Here is an 18,720-nt window from a genome sequence, read left to right on the forward strand (position 1 = left end):
TTTTTTTAAATTTTTTAATTTCCACAAGATTTTGAGTTCCATATTTTCTCCCCATCTCGTCCCTCCCCCATCTCCAAGACAGTTTGCATTCTGAATACCCTTTCCCCTAATCTCCCCTCCCTTCTATCTCCCCCCACTTCTCTTATCCCGTTCCTCTTTTATTTTCCTGTAGGGCAAGATAGATTTCTATACCCCATTGCCTGTATATCTTATTTCCCAGTTGCATGTGAAAACAATTTTTTAACATTTGTTTTTAAAACTTTAGGTTCCCAATTTTCTCCCTTCCTCCCTCCTCACCCACCCTCATTGAGAAGGCAAGCAACTTGATACAGGTTATTTGTATAGTCGTGGAAAACACTTCCATAGTAGTCATGCTGTGGAAAACTAACTATATTTCCCTTCATCCTATCCTGCCTCCCATTTATTCTATTCTCTCTTTTGACCCTGTCCCTCCTCAGAAGTGTTTGCTTCTGATTACCCCCTTCCCCAATCTGTCCTCCCCTTTATCATCTCTTTCCCTCCCTCTCGAACTCTCTTATCCCCTTCCCCCCTATTTTCCTGTAGGGTAAGATAACTTTCCACACCCAATTGAGTGTGTTATTCCCTCCTTAGGAAGCCAAATTTGAGGAGAATAAGATTACTCATTCCCTCTCACTTTCCCCCCACTTCCCCTCCACTGTAAAAGCCTTTTCTTGTCTGTTTTATGTGAGATAATTTACTCCATTCTACCTCTCCCTTTCTCCTCCCAATATAATCCTCTCTCACACCTTGATTTTATTCTCCAGATATCAGAGGTGGATATTTTACTACATCTCTAGGGCATCAAGTTCCCTTATCTTCTACTAGTTTTTAATTATAATCTTATTCATTTACGGTGTTATGTTTATTATACATGCCTTAGGTATTGAAATGTCAAAATGAGTACTGGCTGCATATTAATGAAATGTTCAGACAGAGTTCTCTCAAATTGTTTATATATTCAGTAATAGAAATTGATTATTTTGTTTGGCTTTGACATTTTTTTTCTAATGTAAGAGGTAACTTTGATTTATTCTTTGCTTGGAGCTAGATTATATTCTTAACAGTCTTAGAAAGCTCACCTAGTCTCCCTGGGACCTAGTTTCCTTACTTTTAAAATGAGAGGGTCTCCATTTCCTTTGTGGATCCTCATCCATGTCCTTCTGATCTGTGAGAATTCTGCAGGGCTCTGTCCTGGAGTCTCTTTTCTCCTTCCATATACTTTCTAAGTTCTTCAGCTTTCATGCGTTCAGCCATGTTCTCTATACAGAAGGTTCCCAAATTTATACATCTAACCCTGTCCTTTCTCTTCTGTTCCAGTCCTGCATCATCGCCAATTATTAGGCATTGATCTGTTGGATATCTTCCACTGGATAATCTATAGGCATCTCAACCTGAAAGGAAATCATTATATTTTCTTCTTAAAATTAAAAAAAAATATTTTATTTATGTTTATCAGCCAAAATCTGCCTTTTCACCCTCCTGACCCCAGCCTTTCCTCCTGTCGAGAAAAGGAGAAAACCAAAACCTATTACTAATATATTTATAGAACTCATTACATTTCTCCCCATATTTATCCCTTTTTCAAACATTCTTATTTCTACCATCTTTCAAATTACCCAGGTTTACTTCTTCATCTATTTTTTCTTCCTCACACTTCATATCCAGTCAGTTGCTAAGTCTTGTGGACTTAGCAACTTTATAACTTTTCTCAAATTCCTCCCCTTCTCTCACCTTCACAATCATCACCACCCTAGTTCATGTCTTCATCACTTCTAACCTGCAGCATTGTATTAGCCTCCTTATTGGTGTCCCTGCTCCTAATCAGTCATCCTTACAGTTGCCATATTGATAACCCTAAAGCACAGATCTGACATGTCCCTTACTGGCCTACTTAAGAACTATAAATATCTGCATATTGCCTCCAGCATAAAATATAATTTTTTTTCTGTTTGGCATTTAAAAATCTCACAATTTGGCTCCACCTTACCTTTCCAGGCTTACTACAGGTTATTCTCCTTTATGTTATTTTTCCCGCCAAATAGTCTATTTGTTTTTCTTTGTGCATGTCAATCAGCAAGCATTTCTTAAGCATGTACTGTGTGCCAGGTGCTAGGCTAGCTAGCTGCTGGGGGTAAAAAGATAAAAACAAAATAGCCCTTTCCCTCCTGGAGCATATCAAGCAAGCGGAAGCACCATATACATATGTAGACACGTACAAGATAGATACCAGGTAATTATCTGGGGAAGGCGCTTGCACAAGCTGGGAGAAAAGGAGAGACTTAGTGTAGAAAGTGTGACCAGAACTAAGCCTTGAAGGAAAGGATTCTGGGAGGTATAAGTGAGGAGGTGTACATTCTAGGGATGGACAACATCCAGTACAAGAACATGGGATGGAACCAGGTTGTAAAGGACTGTAAATGCCAAATAGAGGAGTTTTCTATTGGATTTATCAGGTAATAAGAAACCACTGGAGTTTAAGTATAGGAGATTTACCTGGTCAGACGTGCTTTAGGAAAGTCATGTTGGTAGCTGTAAAATGTTTGAAGCTGTTATGTGGAGATTTGTCCTATTTGGTCCCAGAATGCAGAATCAGAAGCAATGGAGTTGCAAAAATTTAGGCATGAGATTAGGATAAACTTCCTAATAATTCACCTTTCCAAAAGTGGAATGGGCTGCCCCAAGAGGTGGTAGATTCCCCTTCCTTTGGGATCTTCAAACAGAAATTGGATGACTACTTGTCAGGTATTATAGTAGAGATTCATTTGGTATGTAGGATGGACTAGAAAATAATAATAGGTGACATTTATATAGTGCTTACTGTGTGCCAGGCAATGTGCTAAGCACTTTATAGTTATTTCTTTTGTTCTTCACAGCAACTCTGGGAAGTGGGTGTATTATTTTGTCCATTTTACAGTTGAGAAACTGAGGCAAGCACAGGTTAAGTGTCTGAGGCTAGATTTGAACTTGGGTTTTTCTGATTGCAGACCTAGCACTCCATCCACCAAGCTGCTTGCAATGGCAGATGGCTCTGAGGTCTGTTCCATTTCTTACATTCCATGATTTTTGTGGCCATATAGGCTTTATGTCACATGTAAGCCTAGTTAATATTCATAAATACTGTCAACATCATACAACATATAAACAAAAACCCCCATATGATTATAGCAGTAGTTAATAATCCAGTAGTCATTCATGATAAAAACAAACACTAGAAGGAATAGAAAGAGGGAATTTTTTTCTCATATTCTTGGTATTAAAATACTTAAAGTCAATAGTAGTAATTAAACTCTTTTGTAGAAATAGAGTTGATTTGAATTGTCTTATTACAACTTTTGATGTTTATTCCCAGACCCAAACCAAATTTGTTCAAAGGGGATCACAGATATCCGTCCTTAAATCCTGGAAGCCCGGTGGTGATACTCTACTCAGAGATTGGCTCTAAAGAATTTTATAATTTCCACCATCAACTTGTAGCAAAAAGCAGTTCAGGGAAAATAAATTATGTACTCAGACACTATATATCAGTAAGTATTGTTATTATTTTTTAACTTTTGTTAGTTGTTAGTTTGACCTGGCATATATATTTATGTTGTTCTTTTGCATCCATTTAGTTATTTAAATCACTCTTTAGTATTTTCATTGTCATCACACCTATTTATATTTTCTTTATCCATTTGTGTAGAAAGATTGCCCGCCTTTCCAATAAAAATTAAAAAGAAAATAGTGTTCAGGGTGGCCAAATGAAGTTACTACATTTTTATTCCAAAAAAAATCATAAATAGCATTTTCTAAATTGGAATTAGTTAGTGAACTGATATTTCCCATAGTTCTTGACAATTCCATTTTCCCAATTTTTTTTTGGCTCAAAATGATGTTGAGAAATGAGGTAAAATTAAGTTTAATGATTTTATATCATTTGTCACATTTAGCTAATTATTTTTAAAGTATTTTTTAATATCAACACATTTGTACATGGATTTTCCAACTTAGAGACATCTCATATATATTTTTCTGCCTCAGCTTGAGACTGGCCTCCTCATGACAGCTCTAAGAAATCCCCATCAATTCTCTTTATGCTCCAGCTGAGAATTCTTGGGACTTCTTTTCCCTGCTTCCACTAGAATCTTTGGAGGCTCACTCCAACTGTCTCAGTTGAGAGAGAGGAGAATATGTTCCTGGTGAGAATATGTTCGAGGTGGAAAGTCTGAATGAATATCCTGTGAAACAGTGTTATATAGATAGTGGTTATGTTTAACCCGATATATTACAGGTCAGATGGGCTATTTTGGATTATTCTGGGGATCTAATCACTGTTTATAATATTGTGATTCTATGGCAAAATATGTTATGTATTCCAAGCAGTCTACTTATGAAGTTCTGGAACGTGGCCTATTTATAAGATGACAACTATGTCTATTTAACTCAACACATATATTTTTTAAAGCCCTACCATATACAAGGTCTATGTATATGTATGCACATATGTATGCATCTATGTACATATATATACATACATATATGTATACCTGTGTGTTGTTACATAATAGTATTTCTTATTTTAGGAAACAAGTTCAAAAGATGTGATAATAATGGAGGTACCTATTTTACTTTCAGAATCCTAGTAAGGAAAGAGTCTACCTTTCGGGGTATGGTGTGGAATTGGCTATCAAGAGCACAGAATACAAGGCCAAGGATGATACTCAGGTGAAAGGTGAATTCTTAAAATAAGAACAAAAGTTGTCCTGTTTCTCTGCTTTTTACAGCTTAAAATTTTAAACTGATTTTGCCCTTTGAGAATTTTTTCTTCTAAATCCTTTGCAGAGACCTAAACCTTACTCCTTGAAATTTTGTTTACACTCTTGTCTGAGCATTTTTTGTGCTAACTAACACCTTTCTGGCCAAGAATGTTAGATACCTTTCACGGTTCTCCATATCATACTTTAATTAGTTAATGGAGGGAGTGCTGAACAGTGCAAGTCCATTTTTTCTCTAGCTTTCTCACTTCTTGTTTTTCATTTGTAAGAAAAATAATTTTGTTTACTTTCATCCAGAGTACATGTGGTATAACACTCCCCACTCACTTTATTTTTTTTTTTTGTTATCTTATGTATTTTCTTATTTGCATGGTTTATATTAAAGAACTCTTTCAGAAAGAAAGGGGAGGGTTGTGGTCATCTGAAAAGAGTCTCTTCTTTTTTTTAATCACATTAGGAAATAGTAAAAATGTGATTCACAAATCATCTAATAGCTTCAATGGAAAATAACAGCACTTAGAGTAAATAATGCAAACTTTTACATTCACTGTCAATATTAATGTACATTTTTTTTGTTTAGTTGGTTTAGTGAAGAAGCTGTCTGTTATAGTATTGCTGGTTTTGATTTTGGAAGGCTTCCCATCCTTTTTTCAAGTTTATGAATGTTGCAATTCATTTGTAAAATTTTCTAATATTTGAGTAGAAAAAACCTATTCTTACTTTATCAATAATAAAGAACAACTGAAAAAAATTTCCAACCAATATGTATTAGGACTAGCTAAAATTGAAAAACTAACAAAAAATAACCACTTTATATAGCCTCAAGTTGAATTTTTTGGACAGCAAACAAAATGCATGATAATATCTCATTAGTATTAGTGAGTGGTAACATGTATGATAACTTTTACTTTTGTAGGAACTGACACGAATGCTACAGTAATAGGTGAAAATGACCCTATTGATGAAGTTCAAGGATTCCTTTTTGGAAGATTAAGGTATGACTACCAGGTTCAATCAGAAATGATCTCCTTGGTCAAAATTTCTTAGTTGCTTGCTTTCCATTGCCTTTGGCATATTTATCTTGCCCAACTTTCAGGATCCTTGAATGAAAGAATTTTAATAAAAATAGTAATTATTTATTCTTCATAATGCTTTGTGCTGAGCACTAAACATACAGATAGAAAGAGGGAGGGAATAAGCATCAACCTACAGAGAGACTCAATGACAAGCTTTCTTGGATGTAATCTAAAATGAGATTGCTATTGTACATATTATAATGATTATGTTTATGATTTTGAGTAAAGGTAAAGCATAATCACTAAGGCATATACAGTATTATGTGTCTGCCTGTTTTTGTCATCTGGACCTGTGATTTGATTTCATATCAGCATGGTTGATCTCAATCTCATGATGAATATTAGGAGAAATTGAACTATTTTCCCAAAATTTTTGTCTGGGAAACAGTTTATTTTAGCTTGGGGAAGTGATGGTAGATACCAAAAATGTAAAAAAAAAAGTTATTTGGGGAATTATAGGGATCAACTGTGATTTTATAAGACTTAAATCCAAGAAAAATCCTGTTTTGTAGAAATGGACTTTATCTGTACAATGAAGGAATTGGGTTAGATGATTATCTTTGAGGTTCTTTCTAGCTCTTACTACCATGGTTTCATAATTCTAAGTACACTCCAATACACTGAGGCATTTTAAGGCCACTTAAGGGACCTTAGAGAGCAATACAAACTTTATTGCAATGTCTGTCAAAATTGGTAATTATGTATAACTTAATCAGAACTTTTTGTAAAATTTTGTCTGAGCATTATTCACTTTTCATAGGATCATAGATGTAAGATCTGGAAAAGGACCTTAGAGTCCATTTTGCCAAGTGTTCCATTTTATGGATGTGGAAACCAAGGCCCAGAGAAGTTAAGTGACTTTTCTGAGGTTATATACCTTACTAAATGACACAGGATTTGAGACCAAAACTTGTGCTCTTGCCACTATACCATATATCTTTTCCATTTTCTTAGGTGTGGAAAAAAGAGATGAAGTAGGAATCATCTTTGCTAATGGCTAGTATAAATGTTTTATTTACTTTAGCTTTAACATTTGCTAGAGTTATATATGACTAAATCACTAACAGATGATTTCTGGTTTATTACATGTATACTTTAAAATTTTTGTTTAACCTCAGCACTGATTAAACCATTATGTGGTCAAGATCAAAATATTTTTGAAAAATGATTTAGCAAGCATCTAACATCAGATTTTTCCATGTTAGTCTGGTTATTGATTACTTATAATACAAAGGTGCATTATGAAAATTATAGAGAACCTAAGTGACCCCTTCTAACCAAGGAACTTATTCATTTAAAATAATTTTTAAGGTAACTAGTGTAAATTTTAGGGTAACTAGTCTAAATTAAAGAGGGATTTCCTATAAATAATGAAGTTTCCAGAATCTTTTATTTATGCATGATACCATGCTGATTTCCTCAAGCTATGGAATAATTTAGAGCTTCCTAAATGACACAGGTATTCTTCATCAACTTGATTTTTCCTATGGGCTTGTCACATAGCAAAACTGAGGGATAATAGAAGGGTACCCCATAGAGGAATTCTCCACTATGGTGGAGATTTTATCTTAGGGATAAGAGTCGCCTACATAGGCACATGTGTAAAGATTGCAATCTACCTTGTTGGAAAGAGTGATTACGTGGATGAAATACAAATACAAATAGCAATTATTTGATAGTTTTATTGTGAAGAGTAGTGGAGTTACTATAGAAGTCAACCAGTTGGAACTGAGGGATCCAGATAGTACAATAAATTAATTTTTTCAGTTCTGTATATTGGAATACGAATTGCCTTCACTTCCACCTGTTAATGTAACCTTTTTTCTTGTAGTTAGGTAAAAAAGAGCTAGTATAAGGATTTGGCAAGTCAATTTTGGACTGAATGCAATTTCCCTTGCTCATTTACAAACTTTAAATTATCAGTTATAAGAGCTGATATTTTTCAGAACATAAATGAAAAGAAACTCAGTAGCCCCAGTTTGCTTCTGTTTATTGTCATCCCAGTTGATGAAAATTGTCTTCTTAATAAATGTTCATTGAAAGGACATTTTGGTGAATCCTACAGTTGTATATCTTTTTATCTCTTTTTGAATTTTATTTTAACCTTTTTTAAGTTACAAATAGGAAAGAAATGGGTAGGAGGAATTATATCACTATTTGATTGCTTTTAGTTGTAAAATTGAACAGAGGCTTAAAAAACAACAATCCCATACCAGATATTAACAATAATTTTATTAGTATGCAAATGTGTTTTGAATCAATAAGAGATGATTCGCACTTTGAATCTGACTTCCGTCATATTTTTGTCAGAGAACTCCATCCTGATATGAAGGACCAGTTAAAGGAACTCCGGAAGCATCTTGTGGAAAGTACCAATGAAATGGCACCTCTGAAAGTTTGGCAATTGCAGGGTAATGCCAATCTAATGAAATGATATCCTACCTGTAATTTATTTAATTTTATAATATAAGAAACATACAATTTGAAGACTGTTAAACCTATCTGACATTTCCTCTGTGGTATTAGAGTTCATCAGAAATTTTGAAACCAGTTTTAATAACCATGATAGATAATAGTAAATAGCAGTTGCAATATAGCTCTAGGACCAAATAGTTGGAGAGTAATATAGAGATAATATAGAATTGTAGGATGTGTATATTAGTTAAAAATTTAGATACATTCATAGTAATTTTTTTAATGTGCTAAAATTTAAGCATGTGATATTTATGAATTATTTATGTTGCTAGATTTTCCATTGGCCTTTGAGTCAACTAGTAGCTGTATTCCTAAATAAAATTTTTCTCACTTTTGAAAGGGTATAAAATGTCACTGTTGTTGTGGGTTTTTTTTTTCCTTGTTCATATTCTTTCACTTTGAGCTATTTAGCAAGTTTTTTCATTTTTCAGATCATCATTTACCGGAAGTTCTGATAAACCCTAGTTTTGGAAATGTTATAAATCCAAAGGATGGTCTAGGTCAGGGATGGGGAACCTGTGGCCTTAAGGCCACATGTGGCCTTCTAGGTCATTGGGTGCAGCCTTTTGACTGAGTCCAAGTTTTACAGAAAACATCCTCTTATTAAGGGCTTTGCTCTGTGAAGTTTGGATTCAAAGGGCCACACTTGAGGACCTAAAGGGCCACATGTGGCAGCAGATTCCCCATCCCTGGTCTAGGTTCCGTCTCAGCGGTATTCAAGTACAAAATGATTTCAAGAATACTATTTTCAGTAGATAGATCCTAAAGGAACCCAAATGTGTTGTGAAATAGATTTAACTTGGAATCGTGCCTTTAAAATACCATCCTTTTGAATGACTTCATTTGAAGGTCTTGTCTTTTACCAACAACAGAGCATGAAAAGTTTGTCAGTTATAAAGCATGTGTCTGTGTGTGTGCGTCCGTGTGCATATTTACCTGTGTGTGAACATCAGTGTACTATGTAATCATAGTTAATGTTTAGCATTTGGCTTAGACTTTATTCTTTGTTTCTTTCTTTTTTTTCAGATCTAAGTTTCCAGACTGCTGCCCGAGTCCTGGCTGCACCTCTTGAGGTAGCTTTGGTGGTTCTAAAGGATCTCAGTCAGAATTTTCCTACCAAAGCTAGGTAATACAGAAGAAAGCACAGGGAAATGTCCCTCTTTAACATAGTATCCGATGATAACCTGTCCTCTCATTTTGTTAAAATTCAAAGTGAGCTTTACTAAATGTAATAGAACTTAGAAAACAAGAGCACAGCATCAGTGCAAGGTGGCATTCTTTTAAAATATATGTTCCAAGATTTGCTTAGATCAGCATTTAAAACAGAAATACGTATGAAGTCTTAGGGAGATTTGTGGAATAAATTTTGTTGTTAACAATTCTTACATGATGTGTGTCTATATAATGCCTTATAAATATAATGCCTTATAAAAGCATTAAAATGTTGACATGAAGTCTAAAAAATAAAAATGGCATTTTGATTGAAACAATACTGCGTCTTGAAAGGGAAGAAATCTATATTAAGAAAAATGAGCAAGATGCTTATTTTGCTAATTTCCATTTCTCTCCTTTACTTGCTAAGTGTACTAGTAATTGTTCAACATGAGTTTTTCTATGTTGAATCAAACCAGACGCTATGCTTGTACATTAATGTAGAAGCAACATTTCGAAAATCTTAGTGCTCCCAAAAACCTCCTACTGTTCAATCTATATTATTTTTCTGCATTTGAATCAGGTTATCAGTGCATGTATATAGTTGTGTGTACATTTTTCTTAATTCTGAAGCTTTATGCAAGTTTGTGTCAAAATTCTGAAGTTCTCATTTTTTTTGGTTTCATATTCCTGCTAAAATGTTTTACCAAGGGATCAAAGTTAGTTCCCTTATATGTTATATGACTATTTTAAATCATTATAAGGTTGGTGCTAAGTTATTTTGAGCTCTGATATGAGATATTTGGGGTTTCTTTTTTCTTTTTAATACAGTTTAATACAGAATTGCCTGATAAAGCTTATCATAAATCATAAATTATCCAGTAATATCATTCAGAGATATTGAGTTGAACACATGAACACCACTAGTGAGTACTTAAATACAATGCTAAACTTGCTCATAAAAGTTTTTTATTCACTTTATAGGCATTAGAGATAACTTATGGCAATAGTATTGTTCTATTTTTAGCCAAGAGTCTGGCAGCAACAATACTGCTTTAGAATGCTTTATTATGGATCTTTTGGAAGTAGAGAAAAATGTGCTATTAAGCAAGAGGCTACATACTCATTTTTAAGGACTGTATTTTTTAAAAACCCTTTTAGTAATAAATTACCTAACACTTTAATAGTATATTCTTCAAAATCTGGCCCCTTCACATAAGTGAATTTGTATTTAATTTTGAGCCAAGCCAAATTAACTTTTTTGTTTCCTTAGAGCAATAACGAAAACTGCTGTTAATCAGGAACTCAGAATTGAAGTGGAAGAGAACCAAAAGGTAACTAACATCTTCCAGAAAACATCAGCTTCTACTTCTTTTTTTGGTGGTGGGTACGGAGTAAGATGGAAAATCTCTTTCAAAGTAGATAAATGTTAGTATCTATTTAATCTGGGTGCTTCACCAAGGATTTTCCAAATATACCCTTTTCCCCCTTTAAAACCCAGTGCTGTGAATTATTTTTTTTTTAAGAACTTTAACCTTGACTTACAGCCTTTCATCCAAACAACTTAGTGGTACCCATTGTCCTAGCCACTTTTGTAGTAGAAGAAGTGAGAGAACTCATTGGGGTCTTTAGTCTCTAATATAAACTACATTTCATAGTTGAATAATTCATGTAATTCATAGTAAATAATTCAGTAATGTTTTTGTGCTTGATAATTCCTCACTTAGTAATTAGTGCCTACTAGATTGTTTCATTGAGGTCTGAGTAATTCCGATGTACCTCAGCCCTTGCTTTGTTTCACTGCTAACCCTAGCAGGGCAAAATAACTAGTGGCTGTGGAGGGAAAGCCATCGCCTTCCATCACCATCTTTTATGAAGGAGTAGAAGCTGTTGCTGCTAGATACAAGACATGTCCATGTTATTGGGATTTTCAATTAATTTGATTTCTTATTATGAAGAAGAGACTCCATGCTGTATTCTCCCAGTTTCCTAAAAATTGTAGGAAAACTCCCCTCAGAGGCAAAAGGTGATGGTAGAAAAGAAGGTACAAAATTGGCACAAATTCTTCTTTTGAATGTCCTTTTGCATGTCAGCAATCTTTTTTTCCTTCTAAATTTTCAGTACTTCAAAGGAACTTTAGGATTACAGCCTGGAGAGTCTGCCCTGTTCATCAATGGATTGCACATTGATTTAGACACACAGGATATATTTAGGTATGGCTATCGGCATTCTTCATTCTTTGAAAAAATTTTCTGTTCTACAAGTCTTAATAGGATTTTTGCTCTGATGTTAACTTTTTTGACTATGTATTAGAAGGCTTCCAGTGTTAGATGAGGTTTACCCAAAGGATAATTGAGTATAGGTAGTTTTCGGTGTGATTTTCCATATGAAATATTGCCATCTTATAACACACCATCACCTGCAGTTGGTCTTCATAAATGCAGTTATGATGTCCATATTGATAAAAAGTAACCCTTTGCCCTCTTACCACTAAATATTTGTGTTGACCATCTTGGCTAAAAGGTCTACTGGGAGTAGAAGAACTGCATTCACCAGTGAAGGCCCTTTGGTGTGACTCTTCTGAAAAAAAAAAAGTTTTTGTTTCATTCATGTCACTGGAATGCTTCCAGAAATACTGCTGTTCATGTTCACTAAAGTGTTATCTAGTAATATGCTGTTAATTACCAAGTTGTGCTGAATTATTTCCTTATGCTCGTATTCTAATTTACTCTTGATTTGCATCAACCCATGTTTTTAAATTGAAATTTATCCTTTGACTCATAAACTTTTATATAATAAATCTTGGGTCCTTAGTATTAAACCACATAGTTAATAATGATTTGTAGGATGCAGTTATTTACAGTAAACCATCCATCTTGTCAAAATTAAGCTATGAGGCCCGCATGATGTTATGATAGATGGTCATAGAAAGCCAGTAAAATGTAGTATATATTTTAAGGTGCTTGCTCTTATTAGCACTGTTTTGTCTTAGGCTGTAATATGAAAAACATATTGAGTACAACAATTGAGTAAGTATTTAACTCAAATTAAATGTTGGTTCCTATAAAAAAAAAAAGGATAAAATACTTTGATAAAGTGGTGAATGCATTAGATTTGTATATTTTGATAGAATGACCCAAAGGCTACTTCACTAAAGCCCTGGCTGGGTTTTGGAAGCTGATACCACTGAAATGAAGACTCTGTCATTACTAAGTAGCAGGAAAAGCTTCAAAAAGGGCCTGTCATAGACTGGGTTTCTGTCTTGAGTTGTAGAGAGAGGAGTATCACCATAACAGCTGACAAACTTTTCAGCCACGCATATTCATAAGATTGTACATTCTTTGTCAGTAGAGGGAAGACATACACTAATGACATCACAGGCCTTTAAAAGTATTGAAATAATGAAAAGAATACAATTCTATTCACTTTTTAAAATTTAAACCAGCTGAGGTGTAGACTCTACCACTATCTGTTTTAGTTTACCTGCCAGGATCAGAACGTCAGCAGCTTTCAAGCGTTTGTAGGAATAATAACAATTCTGTAATTTATTTCAGCTTGTTTGATGTGTTGAGGAATGAGGCTCGTGTTATGGAGGGACTGCACAGACTAGGAATAGAAGACTTATCTTTGCACAATATTTTGAAACTGAACATCCAGCCATCAGATGCAGACTATGCTGTGGATATCAGAAGCCCTGCTATTTCTGTGAGGACTCTTTTAATTCTCAAATACATTATTCAAGTATCTTTAGCATTTTTTCCCTTGATTTTCTATCATAAAAAAATTGCTATACCCCTTACCCTATGACTATAAATTGACATTGTGTTACAATTCTTTGGGCCAGTTTTATTTTTCATTACTCAAGTTCATGTATAACAAAGGAGGCTACTAACATATTCTAAACATATTATGTTTGTTCTTCATCCAGTGGTTTATAACTTGACTTAGAGATACCTTAATGTTCGAAGAGTCATGTCTAAGGGTTTCTTGGAAGAGAATATAGAGTGTGTATTCTTAGTTGCCTGTAGGCCTTATCCCCACAAACTACTCTGAGGCTTTATCACCCAAGGGCAGGGGATAGGGATAGTTGTTTGTTTTTGGCTACTTGAGTTGAAGCTCCGAAAAGATCTTAACATTATATTAAGTAAATGTGTTTATAGAATGGTAACTTTCTTTTCTTTTTCTTTTTTTCATTTTAAAGCTTTTATTTAGTATTTTATTTTTCTCCAGTTACGTGTAAAAACAATTTTTAACATGTTTTTAAAACTTTGAGTTCCAAATTCTCTCTCTTCCTCCTTCCCCTTCCTCCACGCCCCCATTGAAAGGCAAGCAATTCCATATAGGTTATACATGTGTAGTCATGGAAAACATATTCATAATAATCATGTTGTGAAAGAAAACATAGGAAAAAAAAACCTCAAGAAAAGTAAAGTAAAAAAAAGGGGGCAGCTAGGTGGTGCAGTGGATAGAGCACCGGCCCTGAAGTCAGGAGTACCTGAGTTCAAATCCAGCCTCAGACCACACACTTGACACTAGCTGTGTGACCCTAGGCAAATCACTTAACCCCAATTGCCTTTAAAAAAAAAGTAAAAAAAAATGTGCTTCAGTCTGTATAGAATGGTAACTTACTTTCTTTTTTTTTTTTTGGTGAGGCAGTCGGGATTAAGTGACTTGCCCAGAGTCACGCTGCTAGTGAGTGTTATGTGTCTGAGGCCGGATTTGAACTCAGGTTCTCTTGACTCCAGGGCCAGTGCTCCATCCTCTGCGCCTACTAGCTGCCCCTAGAATGGTAACTTTCAGAGTGAAATATGAGTACTCTAAAGGTCTGTAGGCAAGTCTAATATTCAAGTCACTAGTAATTATGGGGTTTTTAGAGTATTTTTTTTTAACTACACATTTGAATCTACTTTACAAAATAAAAAACTGAGTATTTTAAAAAAAAATAACCAGGGTGACAATACAGAGGTACAAATGTTCTCCTAAGGAATTTACCAGTATCATGTAAATTTCAGAATGCTTTCAGAAGGCAGTGAGTACAGTAGTGAGGCCCTTTAAGCTCTGGAGGACCATAATTCCTTCTCATTGTAGTCCATGATTATTTCAAAGACGTGTTTTTAACTACTCAAACTAGAATGAGAAAAATGGATGAAAACAGATGTTGGACAAATTACAGCATGAAGTTGGGTAGGGAGGGTTGGGTTGGGTAGGTTGTATATACTATATATACTCTCCAGGATATATTTATAAATGGTAGATTGATTCTTCAGATGAACTGCAAGTTGGGCCTAGAATTGAATAGAAAGATATTAGGCCGGACCTCATTTAGGAAATCATACTTCACTTTCAATCAGTCAATCAATAAACATTTATTAAGCATCTACTATGTGCTGGCACTGTGCTAAGCGCTGGGGATATAAAAATAAGACAGAAATCAGTCCCTGCCCTCAAGGAGCTTACAATCTAATTAGGGGAGATAACAAGCATATTTTTATATACCATATCATAACTCAGATATTAAAGAATCAATGTAGAAAAAGAAAAATTACATCTCTATTGCTGAGACAAGATTTTTATCAAACAAATGGAAGAAATTATAGATGAAATAGGTAGTTCCAAGACTACACAAAAAAATTAACCCACAAGAAAAAACCAATATGAGATTGGAAAAAAAAAGTGTGCAAAAATATTCATAGTTGTTTTATTTGAACTAGTAAAAAACTGTAAGCTACCAATTTTCGCAGTGATTGAGGAATGGCTGAACAAGTTGTTATAGGTTAAAATAATGAAAACTATTGTTCCACTTTGTTTTATTTTTTTGGTGAGGCAGTCAGGGATAAGTGACTTGCCCAGGGTCATACAGGTAGTGTCAAGTGTCTGAGATTGGATATTGAACTCAGTTCCTCCTGACTCCAAGGCCGGAGCTCTATCCACTGCACCACCTAGCTGTCCCCTGTTGTTCCATTTTTAAAAGCTCACCTCAATTAAACAAATATTTATTGCCTGTCTTTTATGTGTGCTAGGTGCTTAAAATATAAAGACAAAAAGAAAACAGCTCCTGTCTTCAGGGTTCTTATGTCATATTAGAAAAAGATGTTAAATATGAAGCAATGTAGAAGCCATATTTTAATGTAAAGTGAAAAGACATAACTTGAAGGAGGGCTTATATGTTTATAATTGTATTAAAAACAACTTAAGATACCTTCAGGAGAGAAATTAAAATTTTAATCATATGAATATACATAATTGATTATATAATTATTGGAATTGTTTATTTTTTTTTGTTGAGATCAAGTCTATACTGTCTTTATTCTAACTTAATAACCATCAACCAAGCAAATTTTCAATTACAAAAACAAACAAACAACTTAGTTTGTTTTTAAAGTCTGTAGTAAATTTGACAGAATGCTAGCAGAAGTGTCTTACTTCCACATTCCCTTCTGAATTTTTTTTTCTCAAAATTTTATAGATTTTGTCCTTGCTCTTATTATATCAGTGATGTTTATATTCTGATCTCTGCTTTTTTATGCATTCTATAACTCTTTGCACTTTTGATATTCTTTATGTTTTGTTATAATTTCTTATGTCACAATAATATTTCATTATGTTTGAGTCATGATTTCTGGTTAACATGTTTATATACTATAATTTGCTTAGTAGCTGTCATTTCTTTGCTAATTATTTGTTGAGCCATTCCCCAGTTAGTGGCCATATGTATTATTTCCAGTTTTTTTTTCTTTTATGTATACTGTTACTTTAAATATTTTTGCACAAATAAGCCTTTTTTTCTCATTTCAATAATGTTCTTGGTAGTAGAATCACTAAGTTGGAAGATATGACCAGTTATATAGACTTTCCTTTAAATTATGGTAACTTGAATATAGGCAGGATCTGTGATCCCATTAGTTTGACAAACTGGTAATTCCTTTCACCAACGCAGATTGCCACCTGCTTGTGACTTAGGCAAGTTCTAGGTACATAGAGGTTTAATGATTTGCCTTGGATCTTGAATATAATACATATCAGAGGCAGAATTTGAACCTAGTTCTTCCTGACTCTAAGTCCAGTACTACATCCATTGTGTCAGTATACCTCTTATATTGTCATACTACTTTTCAAAATGAATACACCAATTTATACCCAGAGGGCAACATGCTTGTTTCTCTGCAGCTCTTCCGACAATGAATATTGTTATCTTAATTACTTTAAACAATTTAGTGAGTGTAAAGTAGTATCCAAATTTTTGTAATTTGCATTTTCTGATTATTAGAGAATTGGAACAGTTTTTCAGGTTGTTATTAGTAAAACATTTTTTTTCTTTTGAGGACCAATTTTTGTGTATCCTTTTACCACTTAGGAATGAAGAAGATGAAACTTTAAAATTTGTGTCAGTCATTGATTATTAATGAAAAATTTTTATCAGATCTTTATGGCAAATATTTTTCCCATATTTTTCTTTCTTTTATATTTAGGGTACATTTATTTTCTCTCCTTTCTAGCTTCCCACTCCCCTCCCTGCCTGGCTCACCTTTGTCCCCCGTTTTAAAAGAAAAACAAAAACCTTTTAACAGATATGTATAGTCAAGTAATTCCAATTCTCTCAGTGTCTCATTCTGCATATTGAATACATCACCTATCTGTCAGGAGGTAGGTAGCATAAAATGTCATGATCATCAATTGCGTTGGTCAGAGATTTTAAGTGTTTAAAAATTTTTTGTCTTTATAACGTTATTATATAAATGTTTTCCAGATTGTGCTATTATCCCTCTTAATTACTTACATAGAAACCATCCTTTTGGACACTCCGTAATTTGTTCAACCATCCTTCAATTGATGAGCACTTCTTTAGTTTCCAGTTATTTGCCATTAAAAAAAGTACTATACATATTTTGGTATGTAAGGGACTTTTTCCCCTTGCTTTGATCTCTTCCAGGTTGTTCAGCCAAGAGAAGGCATAGTGATTTTTGGGGTATAATTCCAAATTGCTTTCCAGAATGGTTGTACCAATTCACAGCTCCACCAAAAGTGCATTAATGTACTTGTTTTCCTGCAGCCTCTTTAACATTTGTCATTTCACATTTTTGTTACCTTTGCCAATCTGTTGGGTGTGAGGTGGAACCTCAGAATTATTTTAATTTACATTTCTTGAATTATTAATGATTTGGAGCATTTTTTAAATTTGACTGTTGTTAGCTTGGATTTCTTCCTTTAAAAACTGCCTATTCAAATATATCCTTTGATCATTTATCAAATGGGGGTTAGCTTTTATTCTTATAAATTTGAATTAGTTCCTTAACTGTCTTGGAAATGAGACCTATGCCAGAGAAGCTTGCTGCAAAAATGTTTTTTCCTGATTAACTATTTCCATTCTCTTCTTAGCTGCATTGGTTTTGTTTGTATGTGTGTGTGGGGAGACTTTTCAGTTTTATGTAATCAGTTTTGATGGCTGGCCAGTACTTGAATTCTGATTTGACAGCTTGTTGGAATGACTTACCTTTCATCCTTAGTTTTACATTTATATTACAAAATTCCTCATCAGGAGGTCTTAAGGTTGCTGTTTTCCTTTTATTTCCTTTTAAAAATATTATTCCCTTTAAAATGATTCTTGTGACGTTTATTACAAATTCTTATAGGTTAACAATTGTAAGATCTAGGTTTTTCTTTTTTTCAGTGGATCAACAACCTTGAAGTTGATAGTAGGTATAGTTCCTGGCCTTCCAGTCTACAGGAGCTACTTCGACCTACCTTCCCTGGAGTTATCAGACAAATCAGAAAAAACTTCCACAATTTTGTAAGCAGTGTTTTATTTATTTATTCATTCATTTATTTATTTAGGTTACAGTAGACTTAGTTGACTTTCATTTTATTCTTCTTCCCCTGAGCTTCTCTAGCCCTTAAATATAGAGATCCTTTCCCCCTGTTTCTGCTTCTCTTTACTTGATTTTGAGAAAAAATGATAACTTTTCAGATTATAAATGTTGGTATACAGTTGTTGTAGTTATTGGCTGGAAATATTACTTTAAATCAATAATATAAAGTCTGGAAATGTGATGTCTTAAACCTTTTCCAGTGCTAAGAAATTAGGTAGCTTTATGTTCAATATAGTCCTTTTTTAACTCAGAAAAAGCATATACTCTATGGAGATTGTATTATAATGATTTCACTTGGAAAGTACTTCTAATTCTCTATAATTTTTAGTTCTAGAAGGATTGTGACGTATTTCTATTGTCTGCCCTTTTTTTTTT

General features: G+C 33.9%; 1 protein-coding gene across 1 annotated transcript in view; it reads left to right on the forward strand.

Moving 5' to 3' along the window:
* UGGT1 (UDP-glucose glycoprotein glucosyltransferase 1) overlaps positions 1-18,720 on the forward strand; it is a 98,533-nt gene that overhangs the window by 28,021 nt on the left and 51,792 nt on the right. The window contains 9 exon segments of the mRNA XM_027854658.1: positions 3,371-3,545; positions 4,636-4,732; positions 5,692-5,770; positions 8,162-8,262; positions 9,353-9,452; positions 10,752-10,812; positions 11,600-11,691; positions 13,033-13,183; positions 18,147-18,266. Of these exon segments, the coding sequence (XP_027710459.1) occupies positions 3,371-3,545; positions 4,636-4,732; positions 5,692-5,770; positions 8,162-8,262; positions 9,353-9,452; positions 10,752-10,812; positions 11,600-11,691; positions 13,033-13,183; positions 18,147-18,266 (976 nt within the window).

Source organism: Vombatus ursinus, unplaced genomic scaffold (assembly GCF_900497805.2).
Source record: "Vombatus ursinus unplaced genomic scaffold, bare-nosed wombat genome assembly UNPS02010548.1, whole genome shotgun sequence".
Classification (NCBI taxonomy): domain Eukaryota; kingdom Metazoa; phylum Chordata; class Mammalia; order Diprotodontia; family Vombatidae; genus Vombatus; species Vombatus ursinus.